The sequence below is a fragment of the Triplophysa rosa genome, linkage group LG22 (genome assembly GCF_024868665.1).
Source record: "Triplophysa rosa linkage group LG22, Trosa_1v2, whole genome shotgun sequence".
Lineage (NCBI taxonomy): Eukaryota > Metazoa > Chordata > Actinopteri > Cypriniformes > Nemacheilidae > Triplophysa > Triplophysa rosa.
Window position 1 is genome coordinate 479,764 of NC_079911.1, and position 23,203 is coordinate 502,966.

General features: G+C 40.1%; 1 protein-coding gene across 8 annotated transcripts in view; it reads left to right on the forward strand.

Moving 5' to 3' along the window:
• Nucleotides 1-1,564: 1,564 nt before the first annotated feature.
• Nucleotides 1,565-23,203, forward strand: part of nrg1 (neuregulin 1) — a 36,036-nt gene continuing 14,397 nt past the window's right edge. For 5 of the 8 annotated variants that reach the window (XM_057320357.1, XM_057320358.1, XM_057320355.1 and 2 more), the window contains exon 1: nt 13,800-14,599. In XM_057320357.1, the coding sequence (XP_057176340.1) occupies nt 13,933-14,599 (667 nt within the window). In that variant the 5' untranslated portion in view covers nt 13,800-13,932. Of the gene's footprint in view, nt 1,782-4,956; nt 5,138-5,329; nt 5,452-13,799; nt 14,600-23,203 lie in introns of those variants that run through there. The other 3 variants (XM_057320361.1, XM_057320360.1, XM_057320362.1) reach the window with 1 other exon arrangement.

A 23,203-nucleotide genomic window follows, 5' to 3' on the forward strand; every position in this document is an offset into this window, starting at 1 on the left:
CGTGGAAAACATGAAGAGACCATTCCAAATGTTCATGTAATCATCATTTCTAGATGTATTGTGGTCATTTCAGTCCAGTGTCTGTTAAATTTCAACAAAACCAAAGCTCAGGAGTGACCTAAAGTCATCCAACAGACTGACAGCATGACAAGACACAAGAAAACTGTCAGAAAAATCTAAACATGATTGTTGGACTTTTCCTAAGTACATGTAGAAATATGAGTGTTGTGTCTGAAGTGAAGTGAATCTGAACAGAGCATTGAGTTTCTCCAGTTTTAATTTTCTGATTGGCTTACTAGGACTAGGTGTTATAATCCCACTATTTCAGCACAGTTGGATTGCCCAATAGGACATTTCTCTGCACGCCTTACGCATGACGGGGGGGAGCAGTCAAGAATATGAATAGAGGAAAGGAGGTCTGAGGTTTCACTGGTTCGTCAGGTAGGCGTCCTCTGTGTTTGGGGGATACATGATTATAGAAACACATCACATAGCATACTTACCTTTCCTTGCCATTGTCAGAGAGACATCTCATGAGTTGTGTGTCCCAATGTCATCACATTATCCTGAGTGAAAGAGGCCTTTTGGTGAGGTGCTGCTGATAATGCCCTTTGTATGGTTCCCATCGATGCCATGGTCAGTTGTGCACCTCAGCCTCATTGGGTGTTTCGGCCCTTTATCACAAGACACCCTCAGCCCACCGCAGGGTGATCGGACCTGGGTGTGTCGCATTGTTACAAGGTCATCTGCAAATAAATGCAAACAGCAACAATATTTTTTCTTGGAATTTGACAGAAATATTGTTAGTAGTTCACAGAATGAAACAAAAACGACCATTTTACCTCAACACATACCTACAGTATAAATGGTCAATTCAGAAAAACAGAAGATAATGTTGTAATGGTCTCTTGATGTTTTCTGTGGCTGTATATTATTGTATGAGTAAGTAGGAAGAACCCTAACAAATGGTTTGTCCCATTCTCTCAAAATTTGCATATTTCCTCTAGAAGCTCATAAAACTAAAAAGCTAATAAAAAAGATATTTGCTCTCTCTTTTCTCGAATTTTGGCTAAAACACCTGTTAACAGTTGAGTGGATTGATCTGTCAACACTTTTACACAAATATTATGGTTGTACATTTTTAACAAGTCATTTTGACTAAAACACGTAAAAATGTTTTTCTAAACCATGTGCTCAGCAGTTCTAGACATACATGTTGAGGATAGGCCAAGGCCAAAATAAAAAAAAGTCAACTGTGTTACCCAGGTAAAAAATACCCCAAACAAGTAACCCTGAGATAAAAAATAAAAGTGTTGGACATACTTATGCTTTGGGGAAAAAGAAAACTTTCTCTCATTTTTAAACCGCAAATGCAACTATAATTCTAGAAGAAGCAGTATGTTCAAAAGCCAGAAGCTCAACATTTCTGTTTATATAAAACTAAATAACTTAAATTCACAAGAATGAAAGACGGCGGTGAGCGCGCACACACACACACACACACAGACAGAGAGAAGTAATGTGACACATGAAGCGTTGGTCCCGCCTCTGGTGCAGTAAAACACACATGCTCACCTCACAGAGACTACTGCACAGTTGGCCACCGGAGCGAGTGCGCGGAGAACTTTCCATCCAGAGACTGACAGCTGAACGGAGCCCAGAAATCCCACATCCAGACTGCAGAATGTCTGAGAAGAAAGCCAATAAAGATGGAAAAAGAGGAGATAAGAAAAAGCAGAAAGACTCTGAGAAAGCAAACCCGTCCGACAGCTCTCCGCCAGGTAACCGTCTCTCTCTTCTGCCAGTTTTGTGAATGGATCGACAGGTTGAATAGATCCTGAGCTCAGGAGTCGACTGGGACGTTTGAGCACGTGAGCTGGGGACTGAAGCCATGAGGCGTTACAGATCTGAAGGGGTTTATATCGGTTGGTCATTGAATGTCACTTCAGCTTGATTATTTTGATGATTTTTTCTGCTTTTGGCCTCTGAGCCACGAGAGCGACCAGCAATACATGTGTGTGTCTCAAGCCACATATTTGATGTTATTCGTAGTCATATTTTGTTGATTTGTGTAGTTATTTAATGTTTTGTGTAGTTTACACATTAACACGTTTGTCGAGTCGTTCTTAAGTGTTTGTGTAAGAATTCACCTAAAGCCCTCAACGCTGGTGGTTAATTTTTAATATATTTTATGACAGATGTGCCACATGGCTAACTCGCATGTCACATATTCTCACAGAAAGAGATCAGTGTGGATTTCATGGACTGATTCATTTGCAAACTCGAACATGTTCACGCAAGCTTCAGATGAAACTCAAGAGCCGCTCGCTCTGTATGAAGCTGCCAGATGAAGAAGAGATTGTGGGAGTGTTAGTGAAACTAGCGCTTTGACATTTCTCAGTTCACACACACACACAGTTGAGTTCAATGGGAACTCTCCATTGACATAATGACTTTTATACTGTACAAGCTGTTAGGGATGTAACAATATCAAAATCTCACTGTACGATAATACCTCGGCATAAAATCCACGGTACAATATTTATTGCAATGTTTAAGATGACAAATGATGACTTGTAAACGTGCCATAAGAATCCTCTTTTCTTGATCCTCTAATCATAACTGTTGTTTAGAGGTATGAGTTATAGTATGAGATGGACCTAAAAATCCCTTTTCTAAAATAAAATAATTGCACCAGATGGACCTTGACAGAGGTAACATCTATGATTTTTTCTTACATTCTCTATGTTAAAGCCCTGGAAGACCTATCATTTAAAACAGTCATGTGACCACCATAATATTGAGACAATTTTGCTATTGCAATAACACGATATCCATAATATTGTTACATCCCTACAAGCTGTATATTATATCCCATAAATCAAACTCTCACACAAAACTTTCTGCATTTTTACATTCAAGAAAAAAGCACGATTTAGTTTGATTTATAAGCTGTTTTTCTCCCTGAGATGAAAATGGTGGGTTATTGGAGTATAAGGACACACAGGATCAAAGCAGAATTCCTGTAATGTTTAACATACAGTGATGTATTTGATGCCTGTTCTTGTAATTTCTGCACACGTCATGCTTGTCAAGCGGTTAATGGGATTCGTGTCTGTGTGTGTGTCTGAGGACACAAATCTGTGTACTGACGTGTATAACAACGTAAACATGGTTTACGGGGACACTTCCTGTGTCCTCGTAAACTACATCGCTTAAAAAACATACTAAATGATCAATTAAAAAAAAGAAAAAAGCTTTTCTGCGATGTTAGGTTTAGGGGTAGGAAATAGAATATACCGTTTGTCATTACGTCTACGGAGAGTCTTCGTAAACCGCATATACAAGTGTGTGTGAACTTGTTTGGAAATGACTTCATTCTTCCATTGAAAATCACTTTGGGACCAGTTGCTTAAAATCACTGCAGAAATGAGTCAGACAAGTGAAATGAGTTCTGAAAGAAACTGATGATATTTCTACATCTCATGTGACATCATTATTATTCTACACAGTGTTAATGCGGTTATAAGAATGATATGTAATTCAGTCCCACGGGGGAGTGTTCTTGCTCAGATGGTGCTCTTTTGTAGCTCAAGAGATTTGATGGAGTTCTCAGCTGTACTTGGTCTCAGATGGTCCTCTTAAAAGTGCTCAAGAGAAATAAATGAGAGTGTAATTGTGTGAACACATGAAGAGTCTGGAGGTGTAAATGAATGTAGATCGTAGAGGTCAAATCATCTGGATTTGATGAGAAATTCTTGTTGTTTGTTCTCTACTTTGCTTACTCCAGCTTTATCCTCCAAGTAGCATGGCCTTGTAAACGAACGGTTATGTTTAGTGTGTTGACAAAATGTTATATGCTCTCCTACTTGTAAGTGGCTTTGGATAAAAGCATCTGCCAAATGAATAAATGTAAATGTAAATATTGAGATCGTCAATAATATTTTGATTGCAGACTTGAGAAATCTGAGCTCAGTTTGACACATAGTTGACATCTCTTCTCAAACTCTGATGACAGACACATTTGTTTTGCTCTTGATGTGAGCTCTGAAAGTGATTGTGTCTGCAGTACAGTATGACAAGCATTGAGATGATTCTGGTGAATGTGGACTCTGATCTGACTCAGTTTTGCAGTCTAACACACAGTGTAGGCGTTTCCCCAAAGGGAGTGGGTCTGTGACATAAAGAAACAGCTGAAGACCACCGGAAACACACACACACACACACGACAGTTCTTCAGCACACAACAGATCCGCGTGAGTGTGTTGAATGAAAAGTTTGTGAGGTCCCACAGCATCGCTCTGTGATAAAACATGAAAGACTGGTTTTATGAATCTGTGATATCACACTTTGAAATGAGTGAGGTTGTGTTCACTTTCACTAGTGATTCACAATAGAGCAAACTGTGCCACGGGTCTGAGGAAAGTACAGATACTTGTGCTTCAGATCAGAAGTGCAGAATAATATTCACAAAGCAAAGCAAACCTTCGGTTCACTGTAGATGAATACACGTGTGTGTGTGTGTGTGTGTGTGTGTGTGTGTGTGTCTGTAACTGTTCTTTATGATGAGAGATTCAGATGTGTCTCATGATGTTTCAGTGGATGGGATCACACATCAAACGCAGTCATGACATGTACACTGACGTCCAGTGAGTTTGTGTTGATGTTCCCTCTGAGAAACCTTTAATATCTTCATCTTTATAATGTGTACTCGCCGCATGAGTTCAGCTTTGATTTTATTAAGAGAATAACAGAATTATCGTCTGGAGTGCAGAGTATTATTGTGATTAATCTGGTGTAACAGCTGTAAAATATGCTATTAGATATTGGAGACAGTTGGAGGAGAAATGTTTAATAATAATACAAAAAGAATCACCTTCATAGTTTTAATGCAGAATGTCCTTTTTTCTTGTGATTTTGATGTGATGTTCATGTGTGTGTGTGTTTGTCTTTCAGCTGAACCCAAGCTGAAGGACCTGCGGAGCAGCTCTATAGAGGACGGAAAGAAGATGATCCTGAAGTGTGAGCTCGTGTCTGGAAACCCAGAGCCCAACATCAAGTGGTACAAAAACGGAAAAGAACTCGCAGGCAAAAATAAAGGCAAAAGTATAAAGATTAAGAGAAATAAACAGAAACCGTAAGTGCCTTCAGCCGAACTACACCTGTGATGAAAATGTGATTGATGTGAATTGAGTTGAGACTGAAGTGTTAATGCACACGTGATATGAGCTTTGATATGTGATGATGTATTTGAGCTGGTGAACTGAATCAGTGAGATGATCTAACACTTTCTCAACAACAACACTAATGTTACGGGACACTTCCACAGGAGGAAAATCTTAGAACTATCCATCAGGAAGTTCACGGAGGCAGACGTGGGTTTATACACGTGTGAGGCTGTCAACAGTTTAGGAAAAGCAAACACATCTGCCAACATAACCGTCATGAAAGGTAAGCAGCATTTCATATATAACACACATCAGACTTATTCTGTGTCTTAAACATGACTTGTTGATCTTCCTTCAGTCGGCCGATCGGTATATTATACTATAGAATATTATTATGAATCATTTCATGTGTCTGGAACAGAGAGTATTGTGTGTGGAGGAAGAGATCAAGGAATGTGATAGTGAATATCAATATAGGATTTCTGAAGGAGGGAAATTCTTCTCTCAACCTCAAGTGCTTCTCTATCCAGCACACCACACCCTTATATTCCTGAGCCAATCAGACCTCTCGATGTTCGACATCTCGTCTCTGAATTAGAATCTTTGATTGGATGGATTTACAGGTTATTGATTGGTTGTGTTATAGATGAGTAGTAGCGTGAGAGCGCTGGTCATCATTACAGATCTACAGCACATCTCTCTCGCTCTCTGAATTTAACTAACAAACCTTTTTTAAGAATAAACTAGTGTAGTATAGTTTCCATTTTTTCACATTCTTAAGATTGTCACGAAAGCTACAGACCAGGACACTGAGAAATCCAGTAACAGGAAATGTATTAGCAAACAGAGCGTTACAACATGAAACACCACAAAGCATACACAGTGACGAGACGGGACAAACTGAGTGAGTTAATATCGAGGGAATGCACGTGCGTCACTTTTCCACGTGAACACGCCAAAACACGCTCCCTTGAGTGGCAAAATGGGTGCTTACAATATCAGGAAATGAAATTCCGCGCAACACATCACTGTCCGAGGACACCTGGTTCCTTTCTAAGTCATAGGGATCACCGTCGAGTCCAACTGCTTGTAATTTAGGTAAATAATTGCGTGTTTCAGTCCCGGTTTCTTTGTTTCTCCTATTGAAAGCAGCCATTTTGCTGCACGTTTTACCACTCAAGGGGGCGTGTCCTGTGACGTCAATGCATACCCCCTGTAGAGTCCTGGTGATGAGGAGATCGCTGGCAAGTGAGGGTAATGACGATGAGGGTGTGTGGAGGATCATGGGTAGTGTAGTCCAGGGGGCGAACAGACTGGGAACTGACAAAGATAATAGTCAGCAGAATTATGAAATCACAAAACAGTTGTGACAGCAAAATAAAAAGTAGAGAAAAACATAGAGTTGATATAGAAAAGAGCCTTTATCTTATCTCCACCATAGGTGCTGTTTCAATATACTGTAATGTAGTGATGTTAATATGATTGTGAGTACGATGATGTTATTACTGCACATGATAATATTGTCAATCATTCAGCTCCAGTAATCTGGTTGACACTTTTATTTGTAGAATTATTGTAGATGAGCTCATTGTGTTTTGTTCAGGCAGTAATGCTTCAAGTATCTGATGTAGGTTTGGTGTATGAGCTCATGTGGTCTCGTGTCACGGCTGTAACAGAACAAGACAAGATGTCATTCATGTGCTATTTGAAGCGATATCATTCAATATCAGTCTCTGGATATACTGATGATCTGAACAGGTCAGTTGTCAATTACAGCGTCTAGACGTGAGCGGCGGTCTGCAGAGACCTGACCATTAGTGATAGACAAAACATGAAGCGATAAGAAGCGATTGTGAAATCACATGATGATGATGATGAAACCTGACGGTTCTTCATGTGCTGTTGTGTATTCCTCTAGCGTGCCCAGCGTAGTCCAGATCTTAAGTTTATTTTGTCCTCAGTCACGCCACACGCGTCCCTTTGGGAAAAGCTTTGAGGCGGAGAACACGCTGAACCTCCAGCACATGAATAATTACACAATCCTGAGTGCTCAGACTGCTCCTGGATCAGCTTTATAATCACACATTCACTGACAACACATGATATGACTGACAGCTAGAGTCGACTGTTTTAGACTCGTTGTTGGCTTTTGACAAAAGAAACTTACTTATATAAGGCAAATGAAATGATTTCTTTTTTTAATTGAAAAGTTTTTTATTTTTTATTAATAACTTTGAAACTCATATGACATTTTTTATGAGAGTTGACTGGAGGGTGAATAGAGGATTAACATGACAGATTATTACAATTTGATGAAAGCATATTCAAGTCACAGTTCATCCAAAAACAAGAAGAAATGATGAAAAAAGTTCTTGGGTGAACTGTCGGCACACAATACATGTTGCACAATAAAAGCAGGAGTTAAAAGAGATTTATTTGAAATGTGATTTGATGTGTGTGTGTGTGTTGGATGATCCTGCAGCGCTGGCACCAGTCGGGCGGGCAGCTGGAGGTGAGGGCACTAACACGCATCAGACGTGACCGTCTCTCTCTGACTTCATGTGTCTGTCTGCTTCAGAGAGAGAGAGTGTGTGTGTGTGTGTCATGGGCAGGAGAAAGAGAGAATCTATGGCTTGAAAAGCTCATATTGTTTGTGTGTCAGCACAGAATGTTATTGAATTGGTGCCTGAGACCTTGTTGCGTGTTTAATGAAACTTTTGCCTCGACGTGTTTGGCATGAAAAGCACCTCATCTGCTAATGCAGCAGTAACCCGTCACCTGCCAGACGTCTTTTAAAAGATGTCGTCCCTGACACGTAAAGAAGGATGAAAAGAACAGTGATGTTCATACAGCAGTAGCTGGAGCACTGTCATGTTGAAGGTGATTCTGTGAGAAACTCCAGCAGGATGTGAAGCATCTGTCCCTACACAGTGTAAGTGTATGTCATTTCCTCAGCAGAGGTTAAAGGTCATGTCTGTTGACCTGACCTGACCTCAGGATCCTGCACACACACCCACACACGCCCTCATGGAGACGTGACTCTTACTCTAATGAAACGTGCCCATTCACCCCTCTGATCCCTGCGCATCCCATAATGTGTCGGTGTGTCTGTCCTCTGTGTATTCTCATAATCTGACAAAAGAAAACAATGTGATACTTTATGATATTAATTTTATACAATTAATAAAGTATTCAAAATTAGGTAATAATGTAATCTTAATAGCGTTATTAAAGCCACAATATGGAAGAATTTTGTTATGAAATATCCAAAAATCACTTGCACAGTGTGATATATTTCATGCAGTTGTGTACTTACATTATCCCAAATGTTCCCAAGAATGTGCAAATCCAGAGAAATTCCTATTTAAAATAATGGCCCGTCCCTTGTCTCCCTTGTATTTGTTGAATATCAGTGACTTAATATCCGCTGCTCCGCACTACCCTCAGTTTCCACTTGTAGAAACTACGGCAACACGCACATGTGGAAGTGGTTATACAGCATCTGTTGTTCTGTTATTATGGATCACGATTACTCTTTGGCGAGTAAAGGAAACCCAAAAAAGCGTAAACATAGGCCAAACGAGGCAAGCAGGCTTATGGACAAACAAAGAAATAGAACAAGGATTAATATCGGCGTGGCGTTTTCTAAATGGAGAGAGCTTCGTGACCAACTTGGACTCGACAGAGACTCCGCTCTCGCATGTGTTTTAATAGACAGGTAAGCACATTTTTTATTGTACACGAAATACTCGTGCACAGATTATTTGAATAGTTATGAATGCAGTTACCCTATGAAATACAGTATATGTCGCACAAAAATATGTAGCCAGTAACGTTACTTGTAAATGCTGTGGGTTCCTTCCAATTTACTTTTTAAACGACGACTGTATGACTGTTTTAAACAGGTAAAACTGTGTATCATTACGCTACCAAATCAATTGACAAAGTCCAATATCAGTCGCGGGCTAACGTAGCATTACATTCCACGTTTCTTGCAAGCTAATTCATTACGATGACATAAAATAAAATTCATTCATTACCTCGTCTGTGAACATGATGGGCGATCTCCATACGCCTCTGGATGGTGAAAACGACATGTCCCATAATTCCACTCTCCTACATAACGTCATTTAACTTCACCTTTTGTTGTTGTTTCGAAAGTGTGCCATCTAGCGGTCCAAATATTCCATATTGTGGCTTTAACAACTTCATATTATTAAATAAGATTAAATATCAAGCCAAAGTCATTTTTGTGATTTGCTGTTTTCTACAAAAAATTGTCCTACACAGAGTAAAGAACATTCATCTTGATATCTTTACTGGCTGAGTATTAAACTGGCCGTACCATGTCAACTATTTGTTCAAGTTTGGTCGCAGAATTTTTGAGAAATTACAATGTAAAGACAAGCTTATATTTAGAGATGAAACACACTTGAACCATAATTATCCTGTCTATGTTCATTAAAGCTGAGATTCTCCCGTTTCCAGTGTTATCTGACACATGCATGGGGAAATTCTTAATGTTGGTGTTGTAAAATAGGTCTATTTATTATGATGCGCAAGTACAAAAAGCATAAAAACATTGAAACAAAGGAGGGGACCACAATAGATTGATTGTAGCAACAGTAACCAGTTCAATTCACTAGAATGATTTGTATTGTTTTATTAATAATATAAATAATAATGAAATAATATTAATAATAATTCACTCGTTGCATTCACTCCCCATTCATTTTAATGGCAGTGACGCATCTTTTTAATGGAGAGGCTCAGAGATGACGTATTTTTGTAGGCTAACCCGGAAGTAAGCACCGCGCTGCTTCCCTCGACTGAAAGCCTATTCATTTTTCCCATAGACTTTTGGAAGATCGCAAAAAATAAGCTCTGTGATTAACAACGGTTTATGATGTTTACATGTTTTGTCAATCAAGATAATCTTTACAAATGTACACAACATTTGCCGAAATACAATCGTCAGAAGTAGGGATGTTAATGATTAATCGACGATCCATTAATTGTCAATAACAGTTTACTCTAAATAACTTAAAGGCAGGGTGTCTGATTTCTCTTAGCCGTTGTTGATGTTCAAATCACCAAAAACAAACACACCCCTACCCCCATCTGTCGCTTTCGTCAGCGCTCGGTAGGGCTGAACGATTAATCGAAATCGAATCGCAATCGCGATGTGAGACGTTGCGATTTGCTAATCGCAAGAGGCTGCGATGTGGAAACGATGTGAAATATAGGAAACGCGTCTGTTCCAAGCCCGCTTTGAGTGGCATTCTTGCTAACCAACAGAGTGAGCGCACCTCCGTTATGCCTAATAAAAATAAAAAAAACAGAAAGCGGGAGAGAGACAGAGTGTGTTATTATGGCATCTGCAGAGTCAGATCGATCATATTAGGCAAATAAATACTAAAGAACCATCCAATTCAGAAGACCGCACACACAGCCTGTGTTATACTCGCTCACTCTTTTTATTCAGGTGAGGAAGATGGAGTTTTGCGTGGCTTTTGCGTGCTGTCATGCCTATATACTGCAGAGGCATATTTCAGTATTAATGTTAACCAGTAATCGATTAATTGATCCTTAATGTGAATGAAAATCGATTATGGGAATTTGTCTAAATTGACATCCCTAGTCAGAAGTAAAAAGCTGACATGATGCTATAAACAGACTGCCCTTAAGGTCGCTGGATATCAACGTCACCACCACCAAGCCTCCGACAACTCTTTCAAACTTTATTAAAAATATGTTCCCTGCTAAGTAATTACTCCGTGAATGAATCCGCATATACGTTTGAAGAGATTTGTGCCCATGTTGCATTATTTGTGAGCTTTAATGCGCGATGACATCTAACGTCCCCGCCAAAGGAAGTAGTCGCTTTTAACAACTTGTTAGCAACCGTCGTTTTTAAGACACAATAAGGCTTTAAAAATCACAAGCGGGTTTTAATTGGTGTTTTTTGTCATAGAATAAAACGTGAAAATATTTAGAGGTTTTGTTTAACACAGACCTTATTTCGGGCGATTTACCAAAAACCCATTTAAAAACACAGCGATGGAACCGGAAGTGCTAAACTGCTAACTCGCTTCTGGGGTTTGCATACAAAAATACATCATCTCTGAGCCTCCCTATATCTATCCTCTTTGGCCATTTCACTTTCAGATTCAGAATTCATCACACCAGCATTCAAGAACCGAATTATTTCGGCACGAAGCAGTTTTAAAATGTATTCAAAGTAAGATCTTGAGCTATGAAACAAGTAAGCAGTTTCTGAAATTTGGCTGATGACACATTTACATATTTGGCAGACGCTTTTAACCAAAGCGACTCACATTGCATTATACTATTTGTTTCTGACTATGTGCAATCCCCTGGGATCGAACCCATGACCTTGGTGTTGCTAGCGCCATGCTCTAACCACTGAGCCACAGGAAAGCTATACACAGAAGCATTCACACAGAAAAAACCCAGCTAAAGTCGCAAGTTCCTTGCCTCACACCGCACTGACCTGCTTTTTGATCATGCGATTTAATATTATGGTCTGTTTTAACTTTCTAATGGTAAAAAGTGGTTTTTAAAATTAATCATCAGGTGTTTCTGTGCATAAAGCAAGCACAGAGATGATCAAAACCAATCTTTAAGAAGCCCAGCTCTGGCATTTTTGGTTGAAATATGAAATGTAGTGTCAATGAAATAATTAATTTCTCGCATTTATCATATTATAAACAACAATTTAAATGATATAACATGAAGGTTGGTTTATGATTTGTCATTTACAGCAATAAACACAAACTACATATTTTTGTCCGTTTTATGGCTATAACAACGCCTTAGACCTCATAATCACATTCTGCGATTTTAGCCAGGAAATCACAGGCGGGGTCACATATGTGAAGTAACCTGCAATTTCATGCTATAAACAAAGATGGCGATAGAGAGGCAAATGTTACAGATTTATAAAACGGATAGTTTCAGTCCCTCATTCTGATTGGTCAACAGCTGTGCTTTATTCACGATACAACAGCTATGACCACTTCACTTAACAATTCCGTCTATCACTGCACACCCTTAGCAACGTTAACTAATCATTCCGTTGCTGTTCACTGTCAATTAGGGACTAGAGGCTTTAAGTGATTTTACTTCATTTAAGTTGCATTGATACAAATTTTTTGGCTTTAATATTTGTGTTGTGTGGTAACCGTTTTATAAAAGTAATAAGGTACTTGAGGCAAGCGCTTTATCATGAATAAAACACGGCTGAAGGGGTTGCAGGCAACCCTAACAACGCCCTTCAGCTGTGATTTATTCACGATAAAGCCAATGCTTACTTAAACCTGTTTAAACATATCATTTTAACTTGTTAAATCATTCAGACATTTGTTATAGAATCACCACAGTAGATTTAACGCTTCACCGTTTGAAATAAAAATATCACTGAAGTACCACAGTAGTAACAAATGACAGATTGATTAGAATGATTAGCCTTTATTTTTACATGTTAGCAGAAATGAAGTGTGAAGAATATGAACATAAAATCACAGTGTTTCAGCGGGACAGTATTTTTCTCTGGAGTCTGAGCCTCATTCAGTGTTTATGGGTCACGGCGGGGGTCTCATCCATCTCCCGACCCCTGAGTCAGCGGTCCTTCGGAATGGACAAGCAAACGTGATTACAGAGAAAAGTAAAGGGCAGACTGGAAATATTCCAACATTACTCCAAACAAATCCAATTAACATGAAATAAAGAAAGAAGAAGATTCGGTTGGTGTGATTGGAAGATGTACACACATAGTTTGTTCTTCTTTTGTTCCTCAAGTGATTTGATCATTTTGAGATTATTTTGGATTCAATCAAATGTCTTTTGCAGTAAGTTTCAGCGTTGCCCCTCCTGCTCTTTAGATATCAGAGTATGGGCCATTGAAAAGCCCATATCATTCAACCACTAATAGAAACACCAGTATTGCATTCCCCTGAGAATCCTCCCGTCAGTGTGTGATCCTCGGCAGAATCAATGAGAGGTGGATGAGTGAATGGGAGAGAGAGAGAGAGAGAGACTGTCTGCATTCAGCTCTCTCATTCGCTGCTGTTCCTCCTAATTGGATCAAGTGCAGACTTGTCCGGCTCTGCGCATTGTGTTGAGCGTGTGAGAGGAGAGCGATACCAGACAGATGAGAGAAAGAGAGAGCGAGAGAGAGAGAGGAAGGGTGTGTGTGTGTAATCTTCACTCACATCTCTATTGGTCCCGCATGAGAGTCTTAAGCCACCGGCTTTCACTCTGTTCAGAGGTGCCAGCGCTTTGATCGGACCCGCACCTGCCACTTCCGGATGATTCAGCCATTTTCAGCGGTGGCTGGCGGCTACACAACAGCGTGAATGCGCTCCACTCCTCCTGCCCTGCCCTCAGGTGAGTGCTGCACTCTCTCCGGACCTCTCTGCCTCGCTGTGAGGTGGGATCCACCCTCGGGCTACTGCACGCGTCTGCCTCTGGAGCACATGCTTTATTTATAGACTTTCCTAGGGTGTTGTTCTGCTGCTCTGCCGGAGAGAGTGAGAACAAACCTGGAGGACAGAAATTAGCCACGGAAGCACTTCCTCTTTAGTAACAAGGTTACTCAGCTGAGCGTCGTGTCCGTCGCAGCCCCTTCCCCCTCGCTGGCCATCTGATAATAGAAAGAACACTTTATGAGGCAGCATGCTTGATGCCGCTGCGCTAGAAAGACATCTGGACTGCCGCATTTGAGAGCCGGAACGAGAGAGGGATGAAGTCGGAGGCTACAGAGGACATCTCGGCTGGACTTCCATCTCAAGAGGCTCTTTCAGAGGTCCTGTCGGAGGTCTCCGCAAAAGAGCCCACCCAAGGTGAGGAGGAGGATGTGGCGGGGGACGGCGACAGCTCTGAGCGTGGTCCTCTGGGATGCTTGCTTTTGCCTGCGGCCGCATGCTGTGTGTGCCTAGAGCTCGAGCAGGTGCGTAACTGCGTTCGCTCGGAAAAAATCTGCATCCTACCCATCCTGGCCTGCTTGCTGAGTCTGGCCCTCTGCACAGCCGGACTCAAGTGGGTCTTCGTGGATAAGATCTTTGAATATGAGCCTCCGAGCCACCTCGATCTCAAGCGCATAGGACAGGACCCTAATTTAAATTTGGACCCCACCGCGTCAGTCTCGGCCCCAACCTTCAACTCTACCCCGACGACTGCAAACGTCCCAGGACAGCCAAAAGTCTTTGTGGAGGGGGAGTCCACGGGCGGACCGTTCGAGCCCCCCTCCACTAAGGTGCCTGTCTTCACATCCACTGCAGCAGCCACTTTTCACACAGACTCTGCATCTCCACCCAGCCCCAAGAGCACCTTCAGACCGCCTCGGAATGACACCTCAAACCAATATCCATCCCAAACTCTGGAGTCTAACAATATCCTTCCCAGAACCTGTAAGTACCGCATGACATTTACTGGTATGAATGTGAATCTGAAATGTTTTGAAGAGTTGTCAAAAGGGTTGTACTTTCAGTCTGTTCCGCTTTTCATATTTACGTTCAAAGCGACTGGACGATGATGTAAGAACAGGATGTCATTCCCGGTGTTAAACATGTTATATCTTGTCAGTTGTGGGACAAACATTAGTGACTCAGCCCTGTAAGAATAACTGACTCGACCTGGGCGTCGATAGTGACGCAGATGGCCCTTTGAAGCTGCTTGACAATGATTGTGTAAAGTCTAAACATTATCAGCGGTTACCTGCCCACACGAGTGACACGAGGCCGCGGTGCACGGGCGTGTGTGCTAATGCAGCAGAGCCGCAGTGAGAGGAAGACACTTCCTGTTGGCTCGGCTCCATTTCAAGGTCAGAGTCTCCACAAAGACGAGCCGATACGCCTCCAGAGAAAGATGATCGGCAGTAATACTATCTGCCCCGCACCGTGACTTTGAAAGCTGGAAGAATTATAGCGGCTGGAGGACTGCCAGACCTCCACTCTCAGATTGTGGATCTCCCTCCCTTTTTTGTCCCAATTCTTTTTTTCTGCAGCTCTGCCACTTTTAGCAGTGTGAGACTGAGGTTGCACAGTCATCCTGCAGAGTTTCCTCATGATGCTCATTATCATGCAGACAGAGAGCTGATGGGTTCGGTTCTCTGGGACAACGGGATTGTAGAGATATGGTCTCAGACCACTGCGCATGTAAACGAAGCGCTATTGTGACATGAGAATCTGCTGGCTGATCTTAAATAAAGCCCTGGCACCAACAGGCTAGTGCTTAGCTTTCGCTGGAGACTGTCTGCTCAGAAATTTTTTATGTATCTGTTATTCAAAGTATTTCAGACGTATGTGTCTTGATCTTCATCACCTGAGTTCACCTCGGCGCTCAGTCTGCTAGCTTCATCTCATTTGGCTGCATATACATGCTTGTGATGCTGGGAAGCTGAAAGCCCCTCCCTCTACCAGTGCTGTGATCAATGGTCCGGGCCTGAAATGGAAAAGCGATCGGTCGTGTTGGTAATTTCAGTCTAAATCAATAACAGACAGCAGATCAGCTGATTTACAAGGAAGCTTTAGTCCAGTGCTGCAGATATGTGGCTAAATGTGTGAGATTAAGACAGAAATATTCTGACATCAGCATGCATTAACACATGAATGTGCACGTGTGGACGGTATATGACAAGCTTGTGTGTGCTATATATACAACTGTTATCCTCATGTTAGCACTTTGATGAATTGCTCACTGTTGAAGGACAAAGCAAGCACTTTAAAAATGTGATACCAAATATAAACACATTATGTTGTGTTCTTTAAAGAATTCTTAAAGAATTATGTCAAAATCATTTTTAAGGTACACTAGCTATTGAGGCAAAGGAGGCCATAAGAGGCTGTGTCTTTACATGATTTTAGATTGAGATATTAATAGTATAAGTATTAGTAGGTAGTATTAGATAGTATTAGTTCTCTAGAAAAGTGTTTCTCAGCTCCAGACCTCAGGTATGAGCTTCATGTCCCCCTGCCAGATATATCTCTATATAAAACATCTATTTAGGGAGACTTAGACACACTAACTAACATTTTGAAAGGGGGCTGATGAGTTGAATGTTATAGATATATAAGGGTGGGGGGACTGGAGTTGAGAAACACTGCTCTAGAATATGGTGTCTCTATAGCAATAGTGGGGGGCCCAAGATGGATCCAGGGGGTCACAGATTTTGTGGCATTATATGAAATATAGACTTTATCATAAATGTTATGTAATCAAACATAAAAAAATAATAATAAGACCATCAACCAAAAGTATTGATGTTCCAGCATTTTATAACAGAATTTGTTTTTTGGTTTTAAGATTATAAGTTTTCATTAGGGGGGCCGCAAAGCAATGCACTCTACACAAAGGGAGGCGTACAACGTAAAAGTATGGCAACCACTGCTCTATAGTTGTTGTTTCCACTGAAGGTTCTTTTGTTCAGTGGTTTGATTTCTGAAGTATTACAGTGTAAGCACCAGTACATTGCAGTGGTGTCCGAGATGTCCAGTTCTGTCTTTTAGACAGTTTAACCGTTTGTTTGACTTCGTTTTCAAAGCTGGTTGAATTCTGATGGCAAACATAATAATGAAAATAAATGGAAAGGTTGGACATAGGCCAAGGATCTGACTTGTTTTCGTCCACAAAACAAAATGTCTTCTTTATGAGACAGTAGCACTCTTTCCTGCTGTCTACTGCTGACATATGCAGCTGTCTTCATTCATAGACAGTGACTCTGTATATCACATAGATTAGTGCAGGTGGGAATCCACTGTAAATTCCGAATTTCATGAGTTTCATCAAAGATGTTAATATTAATGTAATGTATGGGGAGGTATGCAACGCTCGATATGGCCGCTCTAGCGAAGGAAGTCCCGCCTTCCAGTAAAACAATCCAATCATCAATCAATAAAGACTGATGACTCTTTAGGGCGGGGCTCTCATGAGGCGCTTGCCAGCCTGTCCATAGGCGCAGTAGATGAGGCGACATCGAAAAAGGAGATTTTTAATGCAATTTAAGCTTAGCAAACCAAAGTTACGATACAGTTCATGTCAGGTTTAATTATTGATTGGAAATATGCTGTTTAATTGTGATTTTAGAAATATCTGCCTTCCCCAACTTAAGTAGATAGGACTGTGGACTTGCTATGACGTAAATAGCTGCTCAGAGGTGTCGCAAACATGGCCGCCGAGTTGCACGACATCCGTAAACGGACTTTGGTTTTATGTTAGCATGTTGCTAAGCTAATGCCATGACATTTAAATAAGCACAACTAAACATTCTACCGACAAATATTGCATAACAATCGTGAAATTATATCAAATTATTTTCATCTATACTTCTCAGTATTTAATAATATTTAATGACTCATTGTAAAATAGTGTTGAAGTTTATTGCCAATTAAATGATAATGACATAATAAATGTTAGTAACTATTAAATAAATACATTTAAATAAATAAACACATTTCCAAACTAAAACCGATGGTTAAACAAATCTACAGTACTATCAGTACCTACAGCATTATTCTCATGTTATTTATATTCATCTTCATGATTGTTTAAACTATTAGTTCAATATAGACAACGTGTTTTATCCTTACAAAACCAAAGACAACATGTATTTATCAAACTGTGGTATTACTTTCAGAGATCATTATACGTTAAATCAGATTCCTGTGTTTTAACTTCATTGATATAGAGGTTTAATCGTGTTTTTATTGTGTTTTATTGTATTAGTTAGCTGTATTTTTATTATTATGGCTTGAATCAATACAAACCAACTGCAGTTTGATTGATAGTAATTGGGATGCACAATAGAAAAACATGATTTTTGAAATATTTTATCTAATTTTGGAACCAAACTCTTTGGAAACAAGCCCTTAAGCTGTGTGCTTCTGTGACCTAGAGCACATCAATACACGATAGAGCGTAGCACTTAAGAACATGGCCGTAAACACATGCAGCACATAGGTTTCTAACCCATTAATGCACAGCGCCGTGAAGTCATTAAATAATGTATACATGACTGATGGCTTTATCGATTAGCACAGAGCGTCTCATCAACCTTTTCAAACATCTTCTTTGTGATGTCACGCAGACACCTTTCTTTGCCCTTATACTGCACAGGTTCTCAGTTTTAATGAAGGAAAGCCGTTGATGTCGTCATGTCTGTGTTGTGTTGTGTGGTTCAGTGTAATGAGGTTCAGAGAGAGTTCATGCCCTGCTTTCACTGAATGACTTTTACATTAATGAATGGCTCTCGGCATGTTTTTCTCAGCCAGACGACAGAAGCTTCACCTTCTCTTTTAGCCTTTTGTCGCTCTTCCATCTTTCTCACTGTCCATGTGACGCAATATTCAGCCAATAGTTATGATTTATACTGTTTCTCATGGACACATAGTGCAATAATAACATCTCAATGTCTCAAGTAATCACATAATGAATGTATTGTTACCTGCGTGTGTTTTTTACAATGAGAATACTGCTAATGTGCTGTAAGCATAAATCAGCTTTTATTAGCTCTCTCTCTCAGCGGTGTTCCTGTCCCATGAGAGCTGTCCGTACATGCTTTCAAATGTTTAATGAAGCTCATAAAGTCTCATTGTGAGAGCTACGGCGGCGACATCGTCTGAAAAACAAAGTGCATTGTCTCTTCCGTGAAATAAAGTTGAGTTCAGGTTAAATTCAGTGCTCGGAGTTGCTGGCAGAGACGCGTCTCGTCTGTGTGATTTCAACCTCTTCCATTAGTGTTTAAGAGCTGATGAATTCATTCCAGTAATGGACAGAGACCAGCTGAGCACACGTGTCATTTCATTATCCTGAAATCAACACGCGAGGCTTCGTTTCTGACGAGCAGGAAGTTTAACACACAATCCTTGACTCGGCACATAGATAACACTGGTCTCATCATAGATATGCTGTCCTCAGACATCTCCGCTAGGATCGTTAGCATCTTTTTTATTGAATTCACACACCACCGGCGGTCTGATGTGTGTTTCACATGTTTAGACGCAATGTTGCTTCTTAACATAAGTACAGTTGTTCTGGGGTTTTTCATGGAAATGTCTTTCCTGTGCCGGGAGTGATGGTCATGTTTCATGATAAAGTTCATTTCTAACGTCTCACGGATCCTTTAGAAGATGTTTGTGTCGTAAGTGTTTTTGACCTTACGTTATGACCTTGAGTGGCAGCAGGTGAAGGGTTTGAATGGGATTGTGGGTATTATATGATCCACTCTAGAGGACAGATCTCCCATGAGCCTCTGCTGCTTCAGATGTCTTATATTACAGTACAGATGGACAGCAAGGTCAGCAGAGCGAAAATACTTCAACAGCAGCATCTTACCTACAAAACGCACAACGTTCCTCTAACGTTACTGATTGATACCAAATAATAACATCCTATAAACATTCTTTTTGGGTAGTATTTTTGCAACCATATAATATTGCTGCAGGGAAGTCATTTTTAATGACCTCAAATGACTTCAAACCATACACAACCATAAAATAACATTCCCACAATGTTACACTCTTACAAAGGTTCAAAGGCTGTTCACAGCGATGCCATGGAAGAAGCATTTTTGGTTCCACAAAAAAGCAATCAGTCAAAGGGTCGTTAAAGATCCATCTCTTTCTTACCTTTTTTATAATCTGATGAACCTTTTTTCACCACAAAGAACCTTTTGTGAAACTTTCAACCTTACCATGAAAAAATTTAGTTTCTACCAACGGTTTTTACTACACTAACAGCACAGATACTAACATGTGCTGGTTCAAATACCCATGTCAGGTCTCTCTTCGGGTTTTTATAAAGCATTGGTTTCATTTTTAGTGCATGATTTTTCATAATCAGGTAAGTGCCATCTTCAGGATTGTCACATTCATAATGGTGCATATTCCTCATAAATGGACACGTGAAAATAAAACAAAATAAAGTAAGTATTTGATGTTCTGTATGAAGAGGCATCCCTTCTCTATTTGTTGGGTATTATTGCTTCAGGTTTGTACATTTTAATTCCCCCGAAATTAGGGATGCACCGATACCAGTATCGGTATGGGCCCGATACCAAGCTCATGTACTCGTACTCGTAATGACACACCGATACCAAAGACCGATACCTCACGTGACATACATAGAGCCCTATGATTTCCGCAATGCTGAAAACGCAGACGGAATCGAGGAATCCAGGCATTTCCTAACAAGAAATTAGCGCTGAACAGCTAACGTAACAGTTAACGAATATTCAGATACTGTTTAAAATAAAAGTCTGGTTAACTTAAACAAACGCTCTTTGCGGCGTCCCGTCAAAATAAAAGTCCGGTTGACTTGAACAAATTATAATACACTCACATTTTACCACACCACCCCCTTGAATTTTTTACAATTTGACCACAGAGTATATTCTTTACTTTACATTTACTAAACTGAAGTAAATGTGCTAGTAAAATTGTGCTACTTATCATAAAAAATAGAACTTGATTAAAAAATAGTACTTAAATTTAAGTAGACCTAAAAACAAAAGAAAAAAACAAAAGTACCAGTAAGATACTGGTTTATTAACATAATTGTATATTATACAGGCATCAGTTATAGGTATTGGTATCGGCGAGTACCAGAAAAAAATATCGGTCTTTAAAAAATGGTATCGGTGCATCCCTAACAGAAATCCTACAAAATGTGTCGTCTCCAAAAACCGTGTCCTTTTTTTGTCACATCCATAACGCATGTTTATTTGCCTTTTAAAATAGAAGATTTGTTCAAGGACTGACATTTTTCTGATGTTTATCAACAAGGGTTTAGTCAAATATAAACAAGATGGTTCAGTATATTCGTAACAAATACATTCTCTGAGCATTTTTATGTCACGTCCATAACGCTGGAATTGCCCAGATGTTAAATGTTCTTTATGGAACCAAAAGGTTCTTCTACGGCATCAATGAACCATTTGAAGCACCTTTTTTTTAAAGAGAGTACAGGATGTTTTTTAAAATAAAGGTTTTAATAAAGATAAAGATGTTGTAACCATGTTTGCTATAATGAGACTCAGATGATCATCATTAGAGATGGATTGTTAGAGTTTTTTAGTAAAACAGTAATAAGAATAAACGCATATTGTTCTCTAACGGTTAAATATATTGAGTAATTGTCAGAACTGCAGTTCTGAAATCATTTTCTCTGATTACATGAACCATCACGTTGTAATTGTTTACAATAGTTTATGTTTGAGCGAATGAGCAATAATCCTCATACCTAACAACAATGTGCAGACATCCATCAAACGCTGTCTGTGTGTTTTATGAGGTGAATGTCATGCTTGATTGTGATTGGTCAATAGCGGCTCTCTGCGGTCTGTTTAGTTACCTTTTGTTCTGGGCAGCTCAAACAGCTGTGCTGCACATCATCTCTCTCTCTTTCATCATTTCATCTCTGTGTCCGTGTGTATATATTTGTCAAGTTTCTTTGACGTTGGGAACCGTGTGTGTGTGTGTGTGTGTGTGTCTCCAGGAGCTGAAAGTGAGAATCTGTGGAGTCTCATTAACAGCATCTGAAGCGTGTGCTGTATGTGTGGAGTTTCCTCTCGGAGCAGCTCGTGATTTCCCAGCCGTGTGTCTGTCCCCATGCTTTCTTCTCTCAGCTGAAACACTTATTTGAATGATGTTCTCCTCATAATCAAATACTTGATTATCACTTTACAAAGATGGAGCGAGACTGTAACGATGCGTTCTCATGTGTGAAACTGTAGATGTCTGTTGAAGTACTGAAGTGTTGAGTCCTGCGCACTACAACAGCTGCTGCTCTAGTCAAGATGACCAAATCAATAGGACTTCTTCCAGAAGTGAAGGTCTAAGCTGATGTTCAGATGAGAGGTTACGGTTCATTCTGTGCTTCTGCACAACATCTGCAAATAAAACAAAATGTGACAGTAATAATAATGTTAGTACAGTACAGCGGAGATGTGCAGTATAATCGAACAGATAACTGCGTGGATGGATGATGGAAGGACGCATGTCTCTGTGGTTTCAGTTGCTGTGTTTCTGTTTGTCCATTCTCATGCTTGACTTGATGATTTTAATTGCCTGTCTTGAGTAAAACTAGAACTGTGTTGGAAAACTACTACAAAGCTGTACTTGTGATGATATATGTCCAGTACATCATATTTATTATCGTTCATGTAATATTGTCTTCAGATCAATCATACTGGAATTGTACAGCAGTCAGAAAACACTGATCTGGGTTTTCGCCAGAATCCACGGGGAGCAGAAGTCAATTGTGAGTTTTATGTATGAAAGAACTAAAAAATCACCCGATGAATTGTGTCAATGGTTCTGGAGTGACGTGACTGTCATATATTTCAGCACATCAAAGAAACAGTGAGTTTGAAGAACGTTTGAATGTAATGATGACACATCAGTGTGGTTAAGGTTGAGCGACTGGTGTTACCTGTGTCAACCTGAAACACAAACTGTCGCTTAAACCATCATACAGTATGATGTGTTTTACTGAAATAATCTTCTGTCACCTCAGTGTTGTGTTGTGTCAGACAGTAAAGTGATGGTGTGAGGAAACACTTCATTAACACTCCATCATCACTTTCTATTGACCTGTGGACTTTAGTTTTTATTATTCAGTTCAGTTCAGTTAGATGAGATGTGCTCTCTTCAGGGTGATGTTATACATTTCAGATTGAATAATAAAGTCCCGCATTATTTTCAGGTTATTTTGAGGGTAGATTATTACCAGTGTGTGTCTCTCAGATGTGTGTAAACAGGTTTTCCTCACACCATCGGTCACAGGAGATTTATTATCTGATCACAGACTTCAGAAACATCACGCTCGGCTCTTATTTGAGCATGTGCTGATCAAACTCAACATGAATAGAGATGTTTGTTCAACAGCAGAGCCAATTCTTCCTATACGCAGACTATGCAGGTTGCGTAGGGCCCCTGCACCACCAGGGGCCCCCTTGAGTACCGAATCAAAAACACTATTGTCAACAAGACACTATTTTTACAACTTGCGGATTCAAC